We start from the raw sequence: 20,456 nt of genomic DNA on the forward strand, positions 1-20,456 counted from the left end.
TCTCACCATCATCACTAAACCCTGTGCACTGGGAGCTCATGGGTTCACAGTATTGTTGGCTAAAACTCCATTTGGAGCTCTCTCTAAACCAGAAAGTGGAGATGCATTCAAACAAACACACACAAGGACAAAGACAGGGAAAACAGCATGGCAATTACAAAAACAAAAAGATGATGATCCAAGTAGTAAACATATCCAAGAATAAATAAATGTTTATGCTGCTTTCAGAGGACTGTGTAGTGTTGATGGCCTTAGTGCTAAATGCTGACAGCATTGGTTCTTTATGGATTGGTCAGAAAAAAGCTTGCTTCATTTAGAGGAATATTCATGGAGTTGGCAATGAATAGGGAAAGGAGGAGAAGCCTCAGCAAAGTAGGGGACAGGCCATCTATTTCCAGTATAGAGGAAGATGTATGTGAAACTGAGCTATTCAGAGTGAGAAATCTGAATCTAAGCTATGAGGAAATTAACATAAATAGACCAAGAAGAAGCCCAGCAGAGGAAAGGAAAATACTTGGTTGAAAGATTTGTAGTAAAGAGGGAGAAACATGAGCTTAATATAGATGGAACTGTCAAATATAAGCCTAACTTTGAGAAAAACAGATAAATCAGTGAGGCTTCACTTCATGCTTTTTTTCTGTAATTCTCTCCCAAGCAACCCAACTCCCAGCCCCCCCACCACTAATAAATAAAGCCCGTTGACCTTGTCCCATTCCTTGACATGGAAATTTAACATGTTCTCACTTTGATGTAAAGTGTTATAGCAACTGTAGGATCTAGCCCACCCTTCCAACCATATTTCCAAATATATGTTATAATATTAAGCTAAAACTCTTTTTTTACAGAAATGTTCAAAGTGACCTTAGGAAAAAGGGTAATTCAGAAGTAAGCAATCCTAAAGACTGCAGTTCAGGTTTGAATTATCTCAACTCATGAAATTGGCTTTAGGTGACCTTTGAGTGTTTGAGCACCTAGGTAGTTGGCAGAAACAAACATAAATCCTCTTTGAAGAAAGATAGCATTATCCCAGATTTCAAACATTTCTATAGTTTTGCAAATACAATATCTGGCACATAATAAAAAATAATCAGACACACAAGGAGTAAAATAATATGAACTAAAATCAATAGAAACAGCAGACAATGGAGACAGACCCACAGAGGCTACAAATGTTAGAGTTTGAGACACAACTTCAAAATAGCTATATTATGAAGGTCAAGGAGATAAAAAGAAAATCAAACAAAATTGAAGATTTCAACCAAGAACAAAGAAACTAATACATCAAACAGCTAGTCTGGATTAAAGATCACAATAAAAAAAAATTTTAAGAGCAGGTCAGACACAACTGAAGAGAGAATTAGTAAACTGAAAGATGTCAGAAAAAGGTACCCACAATGAAGCGGAAAAACAAAAGAACAGAAAAATCAGAAAAGACAGCAAAACATGTAGGATTATAGTGAAAAACTCAAACGTTATGTTCATTGGATCTCAAGAAGGGAAGAAGAGACTGAGGTAGCAGCAGCATTAAGCATTAACAGCTGAGGAAAAAAAATTAGAAAAAAAAAAGAGAGATAATGGCTGAGAAAATTTCCCAAACTGGTAAAAGATATCAATCCATAGATTCAATGAGTCCTGTGAGTTCCAATCAGGATAAATACACAAACACACATCATAGTAAAACTGCTAAAAAACTAAAGACAGAGAAAATCTTAAAAGCAAGAGAACACAGATTACCTTCAAAGGAGCAAAAATATAGATTTCTCAATGGAAACCAGAAGACAACACAATATACTAAAAATAATAAGAGAAAATAAGACATAAGAAACAACCTCTCAAACAACGAATCCAGGAAGCCAAACCATGTTTTCTGCAGCAATTGTCCCAGAATAGCCAGAATTTGAACTGCCAGATCCCTGTTTTTTGCCCCCTACTTTCAACTCAGGAACAACCAGAAAAAGTCAAATGTGCCCCCAAACCAATCATACAAGATGCTCTGCTTCTAGTTAGCCCATTTCCAGCTTCCCCACGCCAACAACCTCCAATCAGAGCATCCCTGACTGTTCTCCTTTTTCTCACTAGAAGTTTTCACACTCCTCTGATTGCTTTTGAGTCTCCTCACAGTACAAGTGAGCGTGGCTGACTCCCTTCCTATAGCAAGCTCTGTTCACATTTGGGAGGTCTTTCAATTTATTCCCATACTTCCAAAAATAAAGCCCCAAAACAATCTGAGAGTTTTTTTGTTAATTGGGCTCCAATTAATCCAATTCTTACTATACTTTAACACACCCTTTAGTAATTTAAAAGAAACCATTTAAGACAATTGATATACTAATTACCTGTTATTCTATCATGTCCAATCAGTCAGGTCTCCTAAGGAGCTCTACTATATAACAATAGTTAGACCAGTTTCTGTTTTGTATATTTTTAATACTAAACATACAAGAGTTACAGTCATTAAACTTATAAATGCCTAATACATATGACTTATGAACCTCATATATCTATTAATGGCCAAGTGTTTACACTCTTTGCTTTTCACAAACTAAACTGGATCATCACCAGAACCAATTAATCTTAACGATTTAAGCTTCTGGTTATTAGATGAATAAGTGGGGGTGATCCAATATACAGCATGGTGACAGTAACTAACAATACTGTATTATATACTTTAAAGTTGCTAAGTGTAGATCTTAAACGTTCTTACCACAAAAAGTGGTATTTATGTGAGGTGATGGAGGTGTTAACTAACCTTATTGTGGTAATCATTTTGTAATATATATGTATCAAATCATCATATTGTACCCCTTAAACTTACATAACGTTATACGTCAACTAAATCTTAATAAAGCCTGGAGAAAAAAATTTTTTATGATTTCATTAAAAACAAAAAAAGAAGAAAACTGCCAAACTGGAATTCTATACCAACTGACACAGCCTTCTATAAAAAGGTAAAATAGACATTTTCAGACAAAAAAAAATGAGAGAATTCATCATCAGCAATCTGCAATAAAGAAAATACTAGTTTTTAGCACAAGGAAAATGATTCCACATAGAAGACTGGAAATATAGTAATACATGAAGGGCAATAAAAAGGGTTAACTAAATGGATGAATCTAAAATATATTGGCTATATAAATCATTAATTATAGTGACATTGGCATTGAAAATAAAGAATTAAAATACAAAACAACAATAAGGATGGGACATGGAATAAATAGTGCTGGGACATTGATCAGGAGGACATGGAATAAATGGTGTAAAATATTCTTAGGTTATTATGTTGTCCAGGAAAATGATAATAGTATTGATATTACACTTAGTTAAGAGCAAGACACATATTATAATTTCTAGCATTGCCACTATAAATATTGTAAAAGAACATGTGACTTTCAAGATAATAAGGAGAAAAAAATAACTTCTTTTTTTAGTTCTCAATCAATCTGAAACAAATCGATGAAGGAAAAAAAGAAACATAAAACTGGCAGGATAATAGAAAATACTGAATAATATGGTAGAATCAAAACTACACATATCAGTAATTACCTTAAATGTAAATGGACTAAATACCCAATTAAAAGACAAAGATTGTCATCCTGATTAACAAACAAAACTGCTATTTATATAAAACATAAGGATCCAGAAAGTTTAAAAATACAAAGACGGAGAAAGATTTATCTGTCATACAAATACAAATCAAAAGTGAGTTGGTTATAGGTATCTTAATGTCAGACAAAGTCAAAAGCATTATTAGCTTCTTTGTAACAACAAAATGCTTCATTTAGCAGGTAGATATAACAGTTTAAACTTGTAGGTACCTAATAAATAGCTTTAAAATAAATAAAGCAAAAACTAACTGAAAAGACATAGACAAATTCACAATCATATTGGGAGATTTTAACACACCTATCCCAGTAACTGATAGAGGATTTGAATAACATAAATAGTAAAACAACATAAATAGTAAACTCAAATGTATATATTCATATATAAAAAATATATTATTATGATATTAATTAATATATTACAATAATATATGAATGTATTCAAGTTTACTATTACATAAATAATATATGTAATTTATACATATTAATATATCATTTATATATAATTAACTATATAAACATAATTTATATATCATGATATAATTTATATAATAAATAATATAAATTTTTAGATATATATCACTACACATAACCACTGCAAAGAACATAGTCTTTTTTTTTTTTTTAAAGATTTTATTTTTTCCTTTTTCTCCCCAAAGCTCCCTGGTACATAGTTGCATATTCTTCGTTGTGGGTCCTTCTAGTTGTGGCATGTGGGACGCTGCCTCAGCGTGGTTTGATGAGCAGTGCCATGTCCATGCCCAGGATTCAAACCAACGAAACACTGGGCCGCCTGCAGCGGAGCATGTGAACTTAACCACTCGGCCACAGGGCCAGCCCCTACATAGTCTTTTGAAGTGTCATATAGAATATCTACAACATTTGAGCATATTTATGACATAAAATATCTCAACAAACTTCAAAGGATTGAAATTCTACAGATTACGTTCTTTGACTACATCATTAAGCCAGAAATCAAATAACAAAAAAATAAAAATTAGAAAATCCTTTTATTTTGAGATTAAGAAACAATACTTCTAATAATCCATCAGTCATAGAAGAAACCACAATAAGATGGGAATATATTTTGAACTAAATGATAATGAAAATGCAAAATATCAAGATTTGTGGGATGCAGAGGAATTTATATGTTTAAATACATACATTTGAAAATAAAGACAGAAAGTCAATGAACAAAGTCACTTAAAGAAATTAGAAAAAGAACAACAAATAAAATCCAAAGGAAAAGGAAATAATGATGGTAGGAGCCTAATGACATAGAAAAGATACTTCTAACACAGAAAATCAAAAAAGTCCAAAGTTGCTATTTTCAAAAGACTAATAAATTAATATAGCCCTTGCAAGACTGAGAAAGAAAAAGGAGAAAAGTGACACATATTCTGAAAAATTAAAAATGGAACATTACTATAGATCCTACCAGTATTAAAATTTTCTAAATAATTTTATGCCATTAAATTTGAAATTCTAGATGAAATGGATAAATTGACATAGGAAGAAAGAGAAAACCTGAATATTCCTTTATTAAAAAATTCGAGTCTATAATTTAAAGCCTTCTAACCAGAATGACAGGACCAGATGGCTTTACAAGCAAATGCACACAGATATTAAAGGAAGAAATAATGGCATTCATACACAAACTAAAAACTGGAAAAGAGGAATTATATGCCAGCTCTTCTTACGAGACACGCATAACCTTGACATCAAAATCTGCCGAGAATTTGAACGTAAGAAAGGAAAATGTCCGGCCAACCTTTCTCAACATATATTCAGAATCCTAAATACATTATTAACACAATAAACTTAGGCATTTACCAAAAAGATAATGCATGAAAACCAAATTTGGTTTATTTCAGAAAAAGAAAATTGGTTTAAAATTTAAAATAATATGTCAATATGTTTTCAAAATGAAGGAATAAAATCATATGATCATTTCAATAGATGACAAAATTCAATATCCATTCATGATTTAGTAAAAAATTTTTAGAAAACTAGGATTAGAAAAGAACTTCCTTAATCTGATTAAAGATGCCTACAAAATTACTTTAGGAAATATCATTCCTAATAGTGAAATCTTTCTCTTTTAATAAAAATCAAAACAAGATGTCCACTATCACCACTTTTATTCAGTGTCGCATTGGAGGTCCTAAAGACAGTGTCCATCACCTCATGGGCATGTTGAGTAAGTGCTTGGCATCAGCAGAGCATTCACCAAAAATTTATTTTGAAATAATTCTATATCTAAAAAAAAGGATCAAAGCTAATGCAATAGTGCAATAATTCCCTAACTACTCTGCCCAACTACCCATTCTTCGTAGAGCGAAGCTTTTTAAAAATACAGATCAGATTATTGCTTAAGACACCCAGGACATTGTCATGACCCATCAGACTCACGTGCCTCTTAATTCCATTTTATTTCCCTCTTCCTGTTCTCTGCATTCCAGCCACACCAGCTTCTTTCAGATTCTCAAAAATGTGCTCCATCTACATCTAGGCCTTTGCATAAGCTCTTCCCTCAGCCTGGGGCCATCTCCACCACCCTCTTACCGAGTTAGTTCATCCTTCAGATTTTAGTTCAGTAGTTTAGGTATGACCTAATCAAAAACTAAAGAAGTCTCAGCAGCAATGAGCAATCTCGCACCCAGATCTTGCTTTCTAATATGATTCTTCAATAAAAGGGACCAGGGCTACTTGGAGAAATGGCTGATTCTAGAACTGGGGCTCATACAAGATGAGCCTGGAGGATCTAACAATGTCAAAAAGTAAGGAAGTGGTCAACACATACAAACACCCCCCAAAGTAACAGGAGTATGTCAAACGATAGGAGCCAACTGAAGGAGGTCCCAATGGCCAAAGCCGGAACAATCAGAACAACAAAATAAAGATGTATGGATTATAATCCAAAGTATAAAATAAATAGCCATTAGTCTATATGGATATAATTAAATGAGTGAATAAATTAATAAGTGGGGGAGAAGAGATATATCTCCTGTGCGGGAGAATTCCAAATAGATTTTGTAGATACTCAGCTCTCAAGGAGGAGGAGGACGGCTCCTCAGTCCTTAAGTGCCAGCTGCCCATTGTAACTCCCCCCCAAACAGTGTAGATTAGAAAAGAGGAGAGTAACTTTACAGTGGAGACACCTGCCAAGCACCATGTTAGCCAGGTGGTCAAGGTCAGCATCAACAGCGGTAAGTCACGTTGATAGTATGTACCCTTGATACGATGTGACGAGAAAGGCATTTTACCTCTGTGGTCTTCCTCCCCAAAACACATAACCCCAGTCTAATCATGAGAAAAACATCAGAAAAATCCCAGCTGAGGGAAATTCTATAAAATATCCAAGCAGAACTCTTCAAAACCGTAAAGCTCACCCAAAACAAGGAAAATCTGAGAAACTGTCACAGCCAAGAAGAGCCTAAGGATATACGATCACTAAATGGAATGTTGTGGCCTAAATGAGATCCTAGAACAGAAAATGGACATTAGGTAAAAACTAAGGAAATCTAAATAAAGTAAGGACTTTAGTTAATAACGTATCAATATTGGCTCATTAATTGTGACAAATGTACCATGCTAATGTAAGATGTTAGTAATAGGGGAATCTGGTGTGGACTATATAAGAAATCTCTATGTTATCCCTGCAATTTTTCTGTAAATCTATTATTAAAAAGTTTATTAAAAAAACAAATAGTAGGGGCTGGCCCAGTGGCGCAGTGGTTAAGTTCACACATTCTGCTTTGGCAGCCTGGGTTTTGCCGGTTCGGATCCCGGGTGCAGACCTACGTACGGCTTGGCAAGCCATGCTGTGGTGGGTGTCCCACGTGTAAAGTGGAGGAAGATGGGCACAGATGTTAGCTCTGGGCCAACCTTCCTCAGCAAAAAAAAGGAGGATTGGTGGCAGATGTTAGCTCAGGGCTAATCTTCCAAAAAAAAAACCCCCAAAACTAAATAAGCCCTAAATACTGAACAGAACATGGTATACTCCCTTACCTTCCATAAATTATTCAAAAGTCTTCCAAATATTGGCTTGAACATGGAAATATTCTTCTTAAACTGGGGAGTGGGCCCACAGGCTTTTGTCCTATTATTCCTCATGTCATTTTGAATGTCTAATATTTTGGGTTTTTTCAATGTTAAATTGTAAAGCAATTGCACAGAAGTCAAAATGTTGATTTCTCCTACGATGGCTAATTAGATACTTTTTGAGGTATCAAATTATTTGAAAATTATTTTTCAATGATCATGCTTTGCTGATGCCCAAGCATGTCTAGAGCGCCCATGGGTTGATGGACCCTGTTTTGGGGAAAGAGATAAACCAGATGCAGCTCCAGGTCATATGAGCTCACAGCTTCCTGAAATTTTCCTTTATTTATAATTAAGAATTTTTTTCCTGACAATTTAATGTCCACCTATCCTAATAGATTATTAGCTTCCTGAGAGCAGGGGTGACTGTAGATGCATTGATTAGCAAGTGGCCTAGCATACAATAAGTGGTCAATAAATATTTAGTGATTGAATGAATGACCCTAACCATGGTTGAAAGCTCAGGCCCTAGAGTTACCTGGACCTGAGTATGAATTTTAGTTTCCCGACTTCCAGGAATGGGGACAATAATAGTGCCTACCCCAAAAGGTGCTTTCCGGATGGATGTGCTTAGTTAGGGTTCTTTGTAAATATCAGCTATAACTTTCATTAGGTGCTTGTTGAATTGAAGAGGTTAATATCATAAAATGCTTACAATGGTTCCCAGCACAGGGTAAATGCTTCTTGTGCTTATTTTTTTAAAATGTTGCTGTTGAACAAATTAGACTGCATTCACTTTGTGCAGTCTGTTAGGGGTATTCTTTGGAAATGCTTCTACATTCTTTAGAAAGAAAAGGCCTAAAATATATACTATAAATCCTATTACTTCAAAATATATTACTCTAGAATATATGATAATTCAGAAAGGAACCTGGTCTGAACACCTTTGTAGTATTTATGGAGAAATGATTTGTACTACAAAAAAGGGATCATTAAACCATTGAAGAAAAAGGTTTGAGAGCACTTTGGCAATACCATTTACATGTCATTAGCAATCCAACTTTGCAGGGGTTTGTTACCCATTTCCCAAACATTGGTTTTCAAAATTTTTGATCTCGATCGAAATGTAAGAAATATATTTTACATGTGACCTAGTACATGATAATACACGTGTTTGTATGTGTGTGTACATATATGTGCATACATATAAACATGTGTGTGTGTGTATGTAATGGAAACAATAGCCACCCTAATGAAGTGATAGAAGTCCATTCCATTCCATCTCATTTAAAAAATGTTAGTCAAGATCTACTAAAATGATCTAAACATCCACAAATGGTTTGAAATCTGTAGATTGATAAAAACAAAAAAACAAAACTGTTCTAAACCAGTGCTTCTCAAACTTTAGCATGCATCAGAATCACCTGGAGGACCTGTTAAACAGACTGCTGTGTGCCAGTAGGTGGGTGGTGGGTAGAGAATTTATACTCCTAACAAGTTTCAAGGTGAATCTGTTTCTACTGGTCTGGGGACCACAATTTGAGAATCTCTGCACTAGACAATACTAGTGATGGAAAAAAATCAAGCCGCAATACATTTTCCCATGCTTGTGTGGCCCCAGCTTTACTTTCAAATTCATTTACTCTATGCTTTAGAGTCAACCGCCACCTGTCCTGGTCCTGGGCTAATTCTGGGTTCCACTACTTTTGGTTGGCCTGGTGTTCCTATTTTCCTTATCAGCCAGAATGTCTGCTACTTGATAATCTCTTTCTCTAGAAAAGGCCAGAAGGTAACGAGGTTACTAGATGGTCTCACTTGAGTGACGAATACAATTATCCACCATAATTCAACGGACATTTACATTTGATGTATTTTCAGGAATCCAAAATGAATTAGTTAGTGCCCTGGAATAAAGTCAACCAGAATGTCACAGCAGTACCTTGAGGCTGTTTACTCTTTATGATTTTTGGTTATTTTCTTTTTCCAGAAGGTTGGGTGATGTATAAAGTTGTACATGAAAAACTTCCTCATTCTTGATCAGTTATTTCAACCACAAGAAGGTAAAACAAATCCATGTTACAAGAATTCTTTTGGTAGAATCACCATTAGCTAAATAGAACAAGGAACCGCAGTTAAACACTAACTCTAGTTGAGAAAGAAAGTGACCTTTAAATGTAAATTGATGAGGTTTGGGCAATGGTGGAACCTCAGCCTAAGAGGAAACTGGTGAAATCAGATGCAAAGACGTCTCAAACCTGATGTCACTAGGGCGAAGAGATTAAATAAATGGTGGCGTTGGGCCAGGAAACAGCAGTGTGGCAACTGAATTAAACACTAGCCTCCATACAAAAGAGAGAATAATACCTGGGACCAAGGTGGATGCAGGCAGGGAGAGGCTGCCAGTGGAAATGAGGAAACTGACCATTTGCCCAGGGAAGGAGGCAGCAGCTGAAACCAGGAATCAGAGGTTTTGGTTATCCAGAAAGGAAAAGGGGCCTGACACCCAACTGAAGCTTTCAGGGAAGGAAGAACTGGACGGCTCCAAGTTCGGAGAAGGGCCTAGCATCTGAATTCATCTTATGACTGGTATTGTTTCTCTCTTTTGCCTCTCAGGCTTGAAATTGTCTTACTTTCGTTTGAGTAGGTGATTGATAGGAATTTCCCCAAGTTTTATGGAGTAGATACTCTATAACAGGAACGGTGTTTAATTTCTCTGGCCACAGTGTGCAAAGACAAACACACAAACTTAGGTCACTTTTTCATAAAAACCACAGTTAAATTTTGGGTTTTGGAGGAGGTAGCCAAGATAGATTATGTTTTTGGGGTACAAAATTGATGGAGGGAACCATTATCAGCAGCTTATTCACAGCCACCCAACCTTAAAATGCTTTTGGCTCTAGGAGTGGACTAGTCGCTGGATTTTGGCTTCTTTTGTCTCTCCAGTCCCATCCCCCATCTCCTCTTGGGAGCCTTGGGATTCAAATGTAGATGAAATGCAGATTCTTGGGAGAATGGAAGAAGCGATTGGTTGGGCTGTTGAATGGGAAAAGGGGAGAACCTCTAGTTTATCAGTCATTGTTCTGCCAAGATGGGGAATGGCTTCCACTCCTGATCTGGAGAGTCTTATCTTGAGCGGTACTGATTGTCGATTACCAATTGCTTGGATAAATTTGGAAAATGAGTAAACTGTTTTCTGTTGGTCTCCTGCACTGGCTCACGTCAGGTAAGAGTTGAAGCTTATTGTCGGTAGATGTGTACGGTATTTTAACTGCGTCTGTGTACATCGTCTCTCTTGTTGACCACTTCTATAATTGTTAAGATTTATATATTTTAGTATGTATTATTGTGCTGCATGAGTTTTTGGTACAATGCAGATATCTTCCTTGATGTGTTTAGGGGATGTGATTTCACTTTTATTCTCAATTCACCGAGAAAATACTTTCACAGCACCCACACACGTGGTCATGGTAACTACTGCAAAACTTGACTACTTCATGAAAGGTGGTATAAATTCAAAGCCACTAAATGATCTTGGACATATTTACTTCTGTTATGAGGACTGATAAAATGTTTATATGAAAAAGTAAGGAGACAAAGCAGAATTTGCTTAAAAGTAAGACAAATTGAACAAATGAGGTAAAATACATACATAAGGAAAATAGCATGCAATAAACCAGTGGGTGTTTTAGGTGGAGGGCAGATGAGAGGAACAAAGTGGACAGGTGAAGACATGCTCAATTTCTCAGTCACTACTTGGTACCTTAGTACCATACCAGTCTCCTCTGCCAGTGTTCTTAATTAAGATGGAAACCAACTAATTGTTGGAGGAGAGAGGTAGCTAGAGCTGAGCCGAGGAGAATGGCTTACTCCTGCTTCGTTAGGGAGGTGACCTCTACCCAGTGGTTACTCTTTCAATGTTGATGACTAATCATAGCAGCATCAATAATTCAGGTCATCAGGATTAAAGGTCTGTGTAAATTGACTTTTGGGAGTTACTTTTTTAAGGCTGTATTTCCCGCCCCCTTCTTTTTCCACAACAAGGAAAGTCACCTTACACTATGATTATATATATCAAATGTACTAGCTCAACATCTGAGTATGGGTGGAGGTCTTTCTATCCTCATTTCTTCCTCCCCTCCCCTTGGTAAAAGAGGTCTTACTGGAGACTTTAGAGACAACAAATTTAACATTACAGACCATTAAGCACACGGCGGAGCAACTTGTGAATGCTTAACGAACTCTGTTCTGACAGTGGTAATAATTAGGGCGATGGCCTTAAGAAAAAGAAGGAATGTTCATGTTTATATTTATACTGGTCTATCATTGTACACAGGTTTACATGTGAGATGTATCTGTTCATTTCATATTGAGAATCCCTTTTTTCTTATTTATATTTTATTATGCCACTGTGATTTTTAACCATCTCTTGCAAGTATGTGAGCACTCACTGTAATGTGCGCTAATTGCTTTGAGACTTAACAGATATATGAAGTCTTAGTCCTTGCCTTCAAGAAGCTTACAACCTACGCCGACGCATTTGTGTGCTTAGAGAGACAATAGTCAAATGCAGCAAGTAATGGCAATGCTAAGTGAGAGGAAAGAGTTGCTAATATTTGGAGGAGGGAGAGAGAATTGGCTGGGCAATCAGGGAAAGAGGCAGAGCTTGAGAGCGCCTTGACAGGTAAAGGAAGTGGGGACTTGAACTTTTGATTCTTGTCAAAGTATTTGATAATGGGAATTGGACGTGTGGGTATCAGGCTTTTTTGCGGACAATGGAATTCCAATTCATTGAATAAAAACTTACCTTTGATGTAGAGAACGGTAACTAGGGGCTGGAGAATCAAATTTGAAGATGAGATCTGGGAGTTGGTCATAGTCTAGAAATGGAGGTGGGAGAGAAGAGTGGACCAACAGTTAAAATACATTGAAATAAGTGCTGCAATGGAGCACGCCTGAGTGCTTCAGGGGCCGTTGGAGAGGCAGTAGCTAATTCTGCTCTGGAAGTGAAAAGGCTATGGTTTTCAGGTGACGTCGCAGCTAGAGGTTAAGGTTGAAAGGGGGGCACTCTAGGCAGAGAGAATTGCAGGTAGAAGCACTGGGGTGATTTGACTTAAAGTGACTTGAAGGGCAGGAGTTGTGCTAGTTCCTCGACGTGGGGAGGGCAGGAAATTCAGTGAGGTCTGTGGAAAACCTTGTGGTTGTTAAACTGCATAATCGGGGCACAATCGAATTGGGTTTTAGGAAGAAAACTGGTGGGAGGGGCTGCTGACGAGGAGATCATTTACGAACCCGAGCTAGATAGAGCACCAGGAAAGGGACGGCAGGAGAGGGTGCACTGGGAGAGATGTAAGAGTTGGCGGTGGCTACCAGGTGTAGGGGGTGGGGGAGAATGAAAAAATGTCTCCGCAGTGCCCGGTGGAGAAGTTCCGCTGTATTCAGCAGGAAGGTCTGTAGTTGCCCGCTGTTTGGGGAAGTCGGGCCAGGAAGCCCCTTCCTCATTCCGCACGGATGGGGAAACGTCCAGTCTCCCGGCAGGTGCGCCCTGGGAGCTCGCCAGGCGCGCCGTCCCCAGTTTGCCTATCTCCACTGCAAAGTGGAGGAAGGGCCAGCCATCGCTGTTCTGACCGAGAGGGCCTGTCGTGTAGTTGTCCACACCGTTCCCCCCAAGGAGAACCACCATTGACAGCTTCGTTCCTTTAGAACTCGGACCTCCCTGGAGTCCAGGTTCCAGCCCCTCCTCCCAAGTCTCCTTCAGAGGAGGTGGACGCTCCAAGAACGGGGAGGCCTGGCGCGGGGGAAGCTGCGGGCAGAGTGGAGGCAGCCGCGCCCTCGCGCCGCCCTCGACTGCGCCGGGCTCCCGCCCCCGGCTCCCACCCCGGGCCTGCCGCCGATCGAGCGTGCCCGGAGCGCGCCGGGCCACACGGCCGGGCGGGCATTCCGGGCTCCGGGTCTTGGCGGCTGCCGCGGGGGAGGCGGGCACGTGGTAGGGCGGGGGGTTCCACCTGGCCACGCCGCCTGTCCTCCGCGGGCGGGCCTGGCCCCGCACCGGGACCGCGGGGGAGAGGTCTGCGCTCTCCAGGACGGAGGCCGCGCATTAGGCGGCCCGGCCCCTGCCGTCGGGCGGAAGGCTCTAGACGAGGGCCGCCTCGCCCCACGGCCCCCGAGCAACTTCGTACACGCCGATGCCGGCCCCACTGGGCACCGCCGTCCTCCGCCCCGACCCTCGAGGTCCTTGGTCCCGCCCGGCCGGGCCTAGCACCCAGCACCCACGTCGAGGCGGGCGGGCCGGCGAGGCGCGGCCGGGTCCCACCTCCGCGAGGGGACTTGGAGAAGTCGGGGCCCCGCCCACCGCTTCCCGCAGCCCCGCCCACGTCTCGCCGCGGCCCCGCCCACTGCTCCTGGCTCCTCCCCTTCCTGCCGGCTGGCTGCTGGCGGCCGCCCGCCGGCCTCGGCCCGGAGCGGAGCCCGCTGCTCCCCTCGGCCGCCCCGCCCCTCCCGCGCGGGCGGCCCGAAAACCCGGAGCGCGGGAGCGCGGCTTCGCCGGGCCCGGGCGGCCGCACTGGGCATGCTCAGTAGCCAGGGCAGGTTTTTTGGTCGCAAGTAGGAAGCTTTTTGCACTACACCGGAGAGGGGGAGCCGCGGAGCCATCCGCGCCGCCGTGCACCGCCGCCGCGCCCGCCCCAACCCGGCCCGGCCCCGCGGCGGGGCGCGATGAGCCCGAGCCCGAGCCGGCCCGCCGGGGAGTGAGCGCGGGGCGCGGAGGGCGCGTTGCGCAGCTGCTCCTGCGCACAACCCCGCCGCCGCCGCCGCCGCCGGCCCGCACTGGCAGTAAGTGAGAGGCTCGTCCGTGCCGAGCCCCGGCGCCGGGAGCGGGAGCAGGAAGCGCAGGCCACGCAGGGACCCAACTGAAACAAAGTGTCGGCCGCCCGGCGGCGTCGGCGCCTCGCCCCGACCCTGCCCCTCTCGCCCGCCCGCAACTCCGCCGCCCACCATGGCTTCCGAGGAGCTGTACGAGGTACCTCCCCTCCCCCCGGCCCTCGGGCCGCCCCCGCCCGCCGCCCCGCGCCGCCCCCCCGGCGCCCGCCCGGCCCGGCCCGGCCGCGTCCAGCCCGACGGCCCGCTCTGCCGCCGGCGCCCCCCCCCCCCCCGCCCCGCGGCCACAGTTTGCTGGACGGGAAACGCGTGCGAGGGGAGCCCGAGCCGCTCCGCCCCGGGGGCCCGGCGGGCGGGGGCCTCCCCGGAGTCGTCGGGCTCCCGCGGTCCCCGGCCGCGGGGAAGTAGCGCTGACACGAGTGACTTGCTCAGACCGAGCCCGAAGTGTTCTTGGCGAGGGCGGTGGGTGTGAAGCCCGCTCCCGCTCGGCGGGGTCTGGGCGGCGCGGGGGTGTTTTCCTGTCCATTTAATAAAGCGTTTCGGGGAGGGTTTTGCCTCGGGTTTTGGTGGGGGGGGGGTGGGCAAGAGGAAGAGTGGAACTGTCTCTCGACTGTGCTCTAGCCGAAGCGATGCAAAATATCGCACCGAAAATGCTAAACGTTGACCACATGCTTTAATTAGGTTAGCATTGTGGCCAGAGCCAGGAAATTTAAATTTAACGCTGATACACCGTCATTCATTTGCGCCGCAGCGTTGCAAGTAAGAAAGGGCACATCAGAGCTATAAGTTATGGGCGATGGGTTTGCCAGCTTCATTAGTTTTGGAGTTCTCAGTTTGGATCTTTCGACATATTTTGTATGCCTCGAGGTAACTTCTTGACGTATTTCAAAGTAGACTTCCTGGGAGTACAGAAGCTCGGAAGGCTCTCTCTTCCTTTGGATAAGTGATTCTTCTGTTTCATGTATATACTTATAAGTACGTCTTCGTAAGAGACTTAAAACTTCTGGATACTCCCTGGATTCACCTTTATGATGCGTTTAGGGACCTGGGTGTTTAGGGACTTAAGTATCTGTAACAAGTAGAGCCCCTTGGCCCTTGTGAGCCTTCTGGTCTTCTCTTCTGGGTGTATTGCTGTTGAGCACGGAATGGAGCTCCATTGCCAATAATGATAGCCTTCTAGCAACTTTTTGTTGCTTTTTAAAAGCAAATGTTTGCAGAAGTTCTCGGGAGGAGGCTGCCTTCTGTAGAATTAATGGTAAGGTTATTGCTGCCTCTTACATTGTGTGTGGTCAGTGTACTTCAGCTGGCATTGAAAATGTTCCATTGTATTCAAACATTTTACACATTAGCTATGTCCTGCTGTGTTCAAGATACTATCTTGGGTCATTTGGGTATGCAAGGGGAGAAAACCTCCCAGTTCTCTAGAGGCTTCCGTTTTAGGAAGGAAAGTGTTCTGTATGGGGAAGGCCCTGAAGTAGAGACTAAGATGCTGGTCTTCCAGGCTTAGGCATACCGTTGGGAAAGTACGTAGTATGAGGCTATGAGGAGTTTTGGTATCTACATTAGATTATTCTTTGATAGTTTAGGCTTGAGTATTCACTCTTCATTTTTGTGATTATAAATACGTAATCAGTTAACTCATTCCACTAGTGTTTGGGTGACAGTAGCACTTTATACATAAGTTGTATCTTATGTGTATAAAAATGGTCCTGAAAACAATACATTTACTACTAGTGCATTATGAACTAAATTTAGTTCGTTCTTTACTTATTCTATAGCTTCAGGCTTTCTACCCTACTTTCCTGGCATAATTAATTTATAAGTCACATTTTGTACAAAGTTTGTGTTTATTCAGCATGTGTAGTGAATGCCTGCTCTGTGGAGGTTCCATAGGGAGGTATGAGACATGAGAATGGTTCATGCCCTCAGAGAGCATCTATTGGGGACGAAAGAAGTACATTGCAAAGAAATAGTACACTTGCACAATTGAACCTTTGATTCTGGGTTTTCAGTTTTGAAAAAAGTGTTTTAGAGGAGTATGGTTAAGGTGATAGTAAATAATATGGTGGTCAGTATCTTTCAGGGTAAGTTTTCTAACTTCTCCTTTATTTGTAGGCAACACTATGACTATGTTATGATTGAAAGTTGATGTTTGAAAGTTGAGCATAGTGGTTGAGAGCCTGGATTCGAATTCAGAAAACCGAGTTATTGAATTCCAACCCTATCACCTTGGGTAAATTAACCTTGAAAGCTAAGTTTCCTCGTCTGTAAAACTGGGATCAATGCTTACCCCATAGAGCTGTCAAGTTTAAATGAAAAAATACGTAGAGCATACCCCACAATTCCCATAGTGAGCACTCACTGATGGTTATTACTGTATTTTAACTCATCTGGCCTGCCTCCCTGAGGCTTGGTTTTGTTTCTGAAGATAGAGAATTGTATTGTTTTAATCAAGGCAGTATTATTTGTGAGGCAGAAATGATATGCCCTTGCAAATGGACAGCACAGTCAGACAAGCTGTTTGACCCGGCGGGGTCGGGGGGAGAACACTAAGGTACTTTAGTAGCCAGGTCACGGGACATTAGTTGCCTTATTTTGTCCAGTTCTGCCTAAATTGAAAAAGAAGTTTCACGTTTGGCCTCAAACATCACAATTCTAGAGGGATATATTGACAAAAGAGGAAGTTTAAAGTTTTGCTTTTTGAAGTAATGGGGTATGTATGGTAAGAGCACAATTCTGCAGTAACTATGTGAACTTGGGTGAGTTACCATCAGGTAACTCTTGGTTTTCTCATCTAAAAAGAAATGAGATCTCCAACACTTAGCATGGTGCCTGCTATATGGTAATAGGTCCTTAGTACATATGTAAATGGTTATTGTAACTATGCCTTGTGAGTGAAAGATAAGGGAACACAGAGCCTAGACCAGACGGGGTGGAGCATCAGCCTTCCAAAATTGGAAGAGTTACTCTTAGTTGAAGGATAGAATAATTGCTCTCTGCATCTCCAGCAGCTAGGATCAGGAAAGACAGATTTTTGATGCATCCAAGCTCAGAACTTAATAGCTTTCACAGAAGACAGCATCTTTTAGATCAGGGGTCCACAAACTTTATGTAAAGGGCCAGATAGTTACTATTTTAGACCTTGCCGGCCAGGCAGTCTCTGTTGCATCGACTCAACTCTGCTGTACCATAGACGGCACCTAAATGAGTGAGTGCTACGTTCCAATAAAACTGTTTATGGACAGTAAAATTCAAATTTCATGTAGTTTTTACATGTCGTGAAATATTCTTTTGTTTTTGTTTTTTTTCAGTCACTTAAAAATGCAAAAATTATTCTTAGCCCATGGCTTCTCCAAAAACAGGCACTGGGCTGGCTTTGGCCTGCAGGTCTTAGTTTGCTAACCTCTGCTTTAGATGGTCAGCTGCTCTGGAGCTGCGGTGCACACTGGGGTGGGGCACGTGGAGGGTGAAGTGTGGCGGGATTCAAGGCCTTCCAGCTCCAATCCAGCTCTAGCCTTAGAGCCGGGAGTTCTGGGTCCCACTCTCCCTTCTGCGGAGCAAAGGGAGTAGCTGTGTGTCTTTCTAAGTAACTGTCTCATCTGAACTTTCTCATCAGTAAAATGGGAATGATAGTAACTACTTCAGAGAGATGTGAAGCTAAGTGACGTTAGCATGTAAAAGCAATTCATGCTTGGTAAAATGCTGTATCAGGTGTTGTTAAGTGAGTATGTGTTATTCTAGGAAACATCTTTATCTTCTTCCATTCTTAATTAAAGATAAAAAAGACTGCACACTCAACTCTCAAACCCCCAAACCAAACTTGTTTTCCTTTGAGATTTCAAAGTGTCAGGTAAACTGATAATCCCACCAAAGAAAAAGGTGAGATCAAGAGGACTTGAATTTATGCAGTGGTCAATAACCACCATACGACTTTGTTCACATGGGACCGAATAAGGACTGTACACTGTAAAATGCATTCTCCTTATTTGTGTATCTTAGTAGTTCCTTTTTTTCTCTGTGGACATGGGGTTTTCCCCTCAAGAACTACTGTAATAGCTAATTTAAATTTTATTAAGATCTCAGTGATCTAGTCTTGGCCTTCTGAGAAAATATTTATCTAATGCATGCATGTTTCAGTCAATAAAAAATGGAAGTAAGCTTTTAAGAATGAACTTGTACCTGGCTTATGAAAAATGTCTTAAAGTTGATTAGTTTGCAAGGATAATCAGGATTTGGGGGAAAGGTAAGTCTTTTGAATCTTTCTCCTTACTTTGGGATAAGATTGTTCCTTTCTGCTGTGTACCACAAGACTTTTCTGTACATTGACCAAAAGTAGTTATAAGTAAAATCTGTAGGTGTAGTTCAAATGGAAGTTACAGGGATCAGGAGACCTTCCATGGATGTTGATCAAGATAAACCAGCATCTGTTGTGTGTGGTGTAGCTGGCTCTTGAAAGACTGAGCTCACCAAGATAAGAAAAAGAGAGCTTTGACTTCTGAAGTTGATTGTGGAGTAGTGAAATCAAATGTGTGTATATTTTGAAAATGAACACACTATCTTAAATGTGAATGGCTGAGAATATTTATTCATTTGCCTAAAAAACAATAGTATGGAGACATCTCATGTGTTTTCCCTTTGAATTTGCTTTCAGTTTGTGTGTGCTAGAGTAAGTCTTTTTCTGTTCTTGCTGTGATGCCTAAGAATCACTGAGTTTTTCTTCATTGCTCCATCAGAATTTTAACCATTGAACCTGTGTTCATGGTATATAAGAAATAGTTTATTTACATTGTTCTGATTCACAGTTTTGAATATCTGTGATGCATAAAGCCAGTATGAGTCAAATTTTTGTGAATAAGGAGTAGTAGTTTTTACATTCTGTGTGATTGTAGGTGTAACAGCATTATCTGGAGTCCCTTTAAAATACAGATTCTTGGGCCCAAACCATGAGATTGTAGTTTTCAGTGTTTGGGTGAAGACAGGAATCTTTGTTTCAGAAAGCTTCTTTCTGGAATGCAAGTAGATTTAGAAGGCTCTGGATTGCACTGGTTTGTGTTTCTGACACTGAGACCACAGGTTGAGTTGGGGAAGGGTTGGGCTCTGCCTTTACAGAAGAGGAGTTCCAGGTGGACCGAGCAGACTATCCTTTTTGCAGGCTCTTTGACCATTGCCAGTTACTGAGTCATTCCAGGAAGGGAGCATTCCAAACACTAGGTAGTTAGCTGAAAGTGTTGTAATTTCTATTTTCTGTCTTCCTTGTGTGGTGTACTTGTCCCCCAGATTGTAAGATTGGTGCTTACAAGTTTTAGAACTAGGAATTTTTTTCTGATCATTATTTCCCACAGTTCAAACATGGCAAAAGTTGTATTACACTTTAATGAGAGAGTAAATTATAGGAATGACTCGCAGTCTTGACCCCTTACCTGCCGGTTCTGCCTCCCCCAAATATTATGCCCTGTGCTGTTCCTTTTACACTTAGTTCCTCATATGCATATGTGGTTTCAACTCTAGGATGGGGAGAACTTCCACCTTGGCTGTTTCTTACGCAAACTTAATTCTCTTCAGCTTTTTAAGCTGCGTGTGGCCTCAGGAGTCCATGTTCTCTGGGGAGTCTAGGAAAGGTCTTAACATTTGTATGAAAATTTGTACAAGTGCACGAGCATTTTTCTCTTGGAGAGGATCAACAGCTTTCATCTGTTTCTGAAAGGGATCTGTGACCCAAAACAAGAATTAAAAGTGGTCTTGAGACCTCTGAGCTAAGACTTGACTTTCGCTGCCCTTCGTTGACTACTTGAATGTTATTTTTGCCAAACTCAGCTCCGTTCCAGCCAGAGCCTACAGTAAAGCCACATTAAAACCTCACTGATTAGGTTTGGAAGTTGTGTGCCATTTCCAGTCTTTAAGTGGCCGTTCTTGAAGTTATGCATACATAGTCTTAAG

At 41.4% G+C, this 20,456-nt stretch overlaps 1 protein-coding gene across 6 annotated transcripts in view; it reads left to right on the forward strand.

Moving 5' to 3' along the window:
- Positions 1 to 20,456, forward strand: part of CDYL (chromodomain Y like) — a 243,142-nt gene that overhangs the window by 44,552 nt on the left and 178,134 nt on the right. The window contains exon 1 of one of the 6 annotated variants that reach the window (XM_070585014.1): positions 14,225 to 14,661. The exons of 2 other annotated variants lie outside the window; for them this stretch is intronic. In XM_070585014.1, coding sequence (XP_070441115.1) covers positions 14,638 to 14,661 — 24 coding nt within the window. In that variant the 5' untranslated portion in view covers positions 14,225 to 14,637. Of the gene's footprint in view, positions 1 to 14,224; positions 14,662 to 15,268; positions 15,387 to 20,456 lie in introns of those variants that run through there. 3 more of the 6 variants (XM_070585016.1, XM_070585017.1, XM_070585013.1) reach the window with 3 other exon arrangements.

Source organism: Equus przewalskii, chromosome 19 (genome assembly GCF_037783145.1).
Source record: "Equus przewalskii isolate Varuska chromosome 19, EquPr2, whole genome shotgun sequence".
Classification (NCBI taxonomy): Eukaryota; Metazoa; Chordata; class Mammalia; order Perissodactyla; family Equidae; genus Equus; species Equus przewalskii.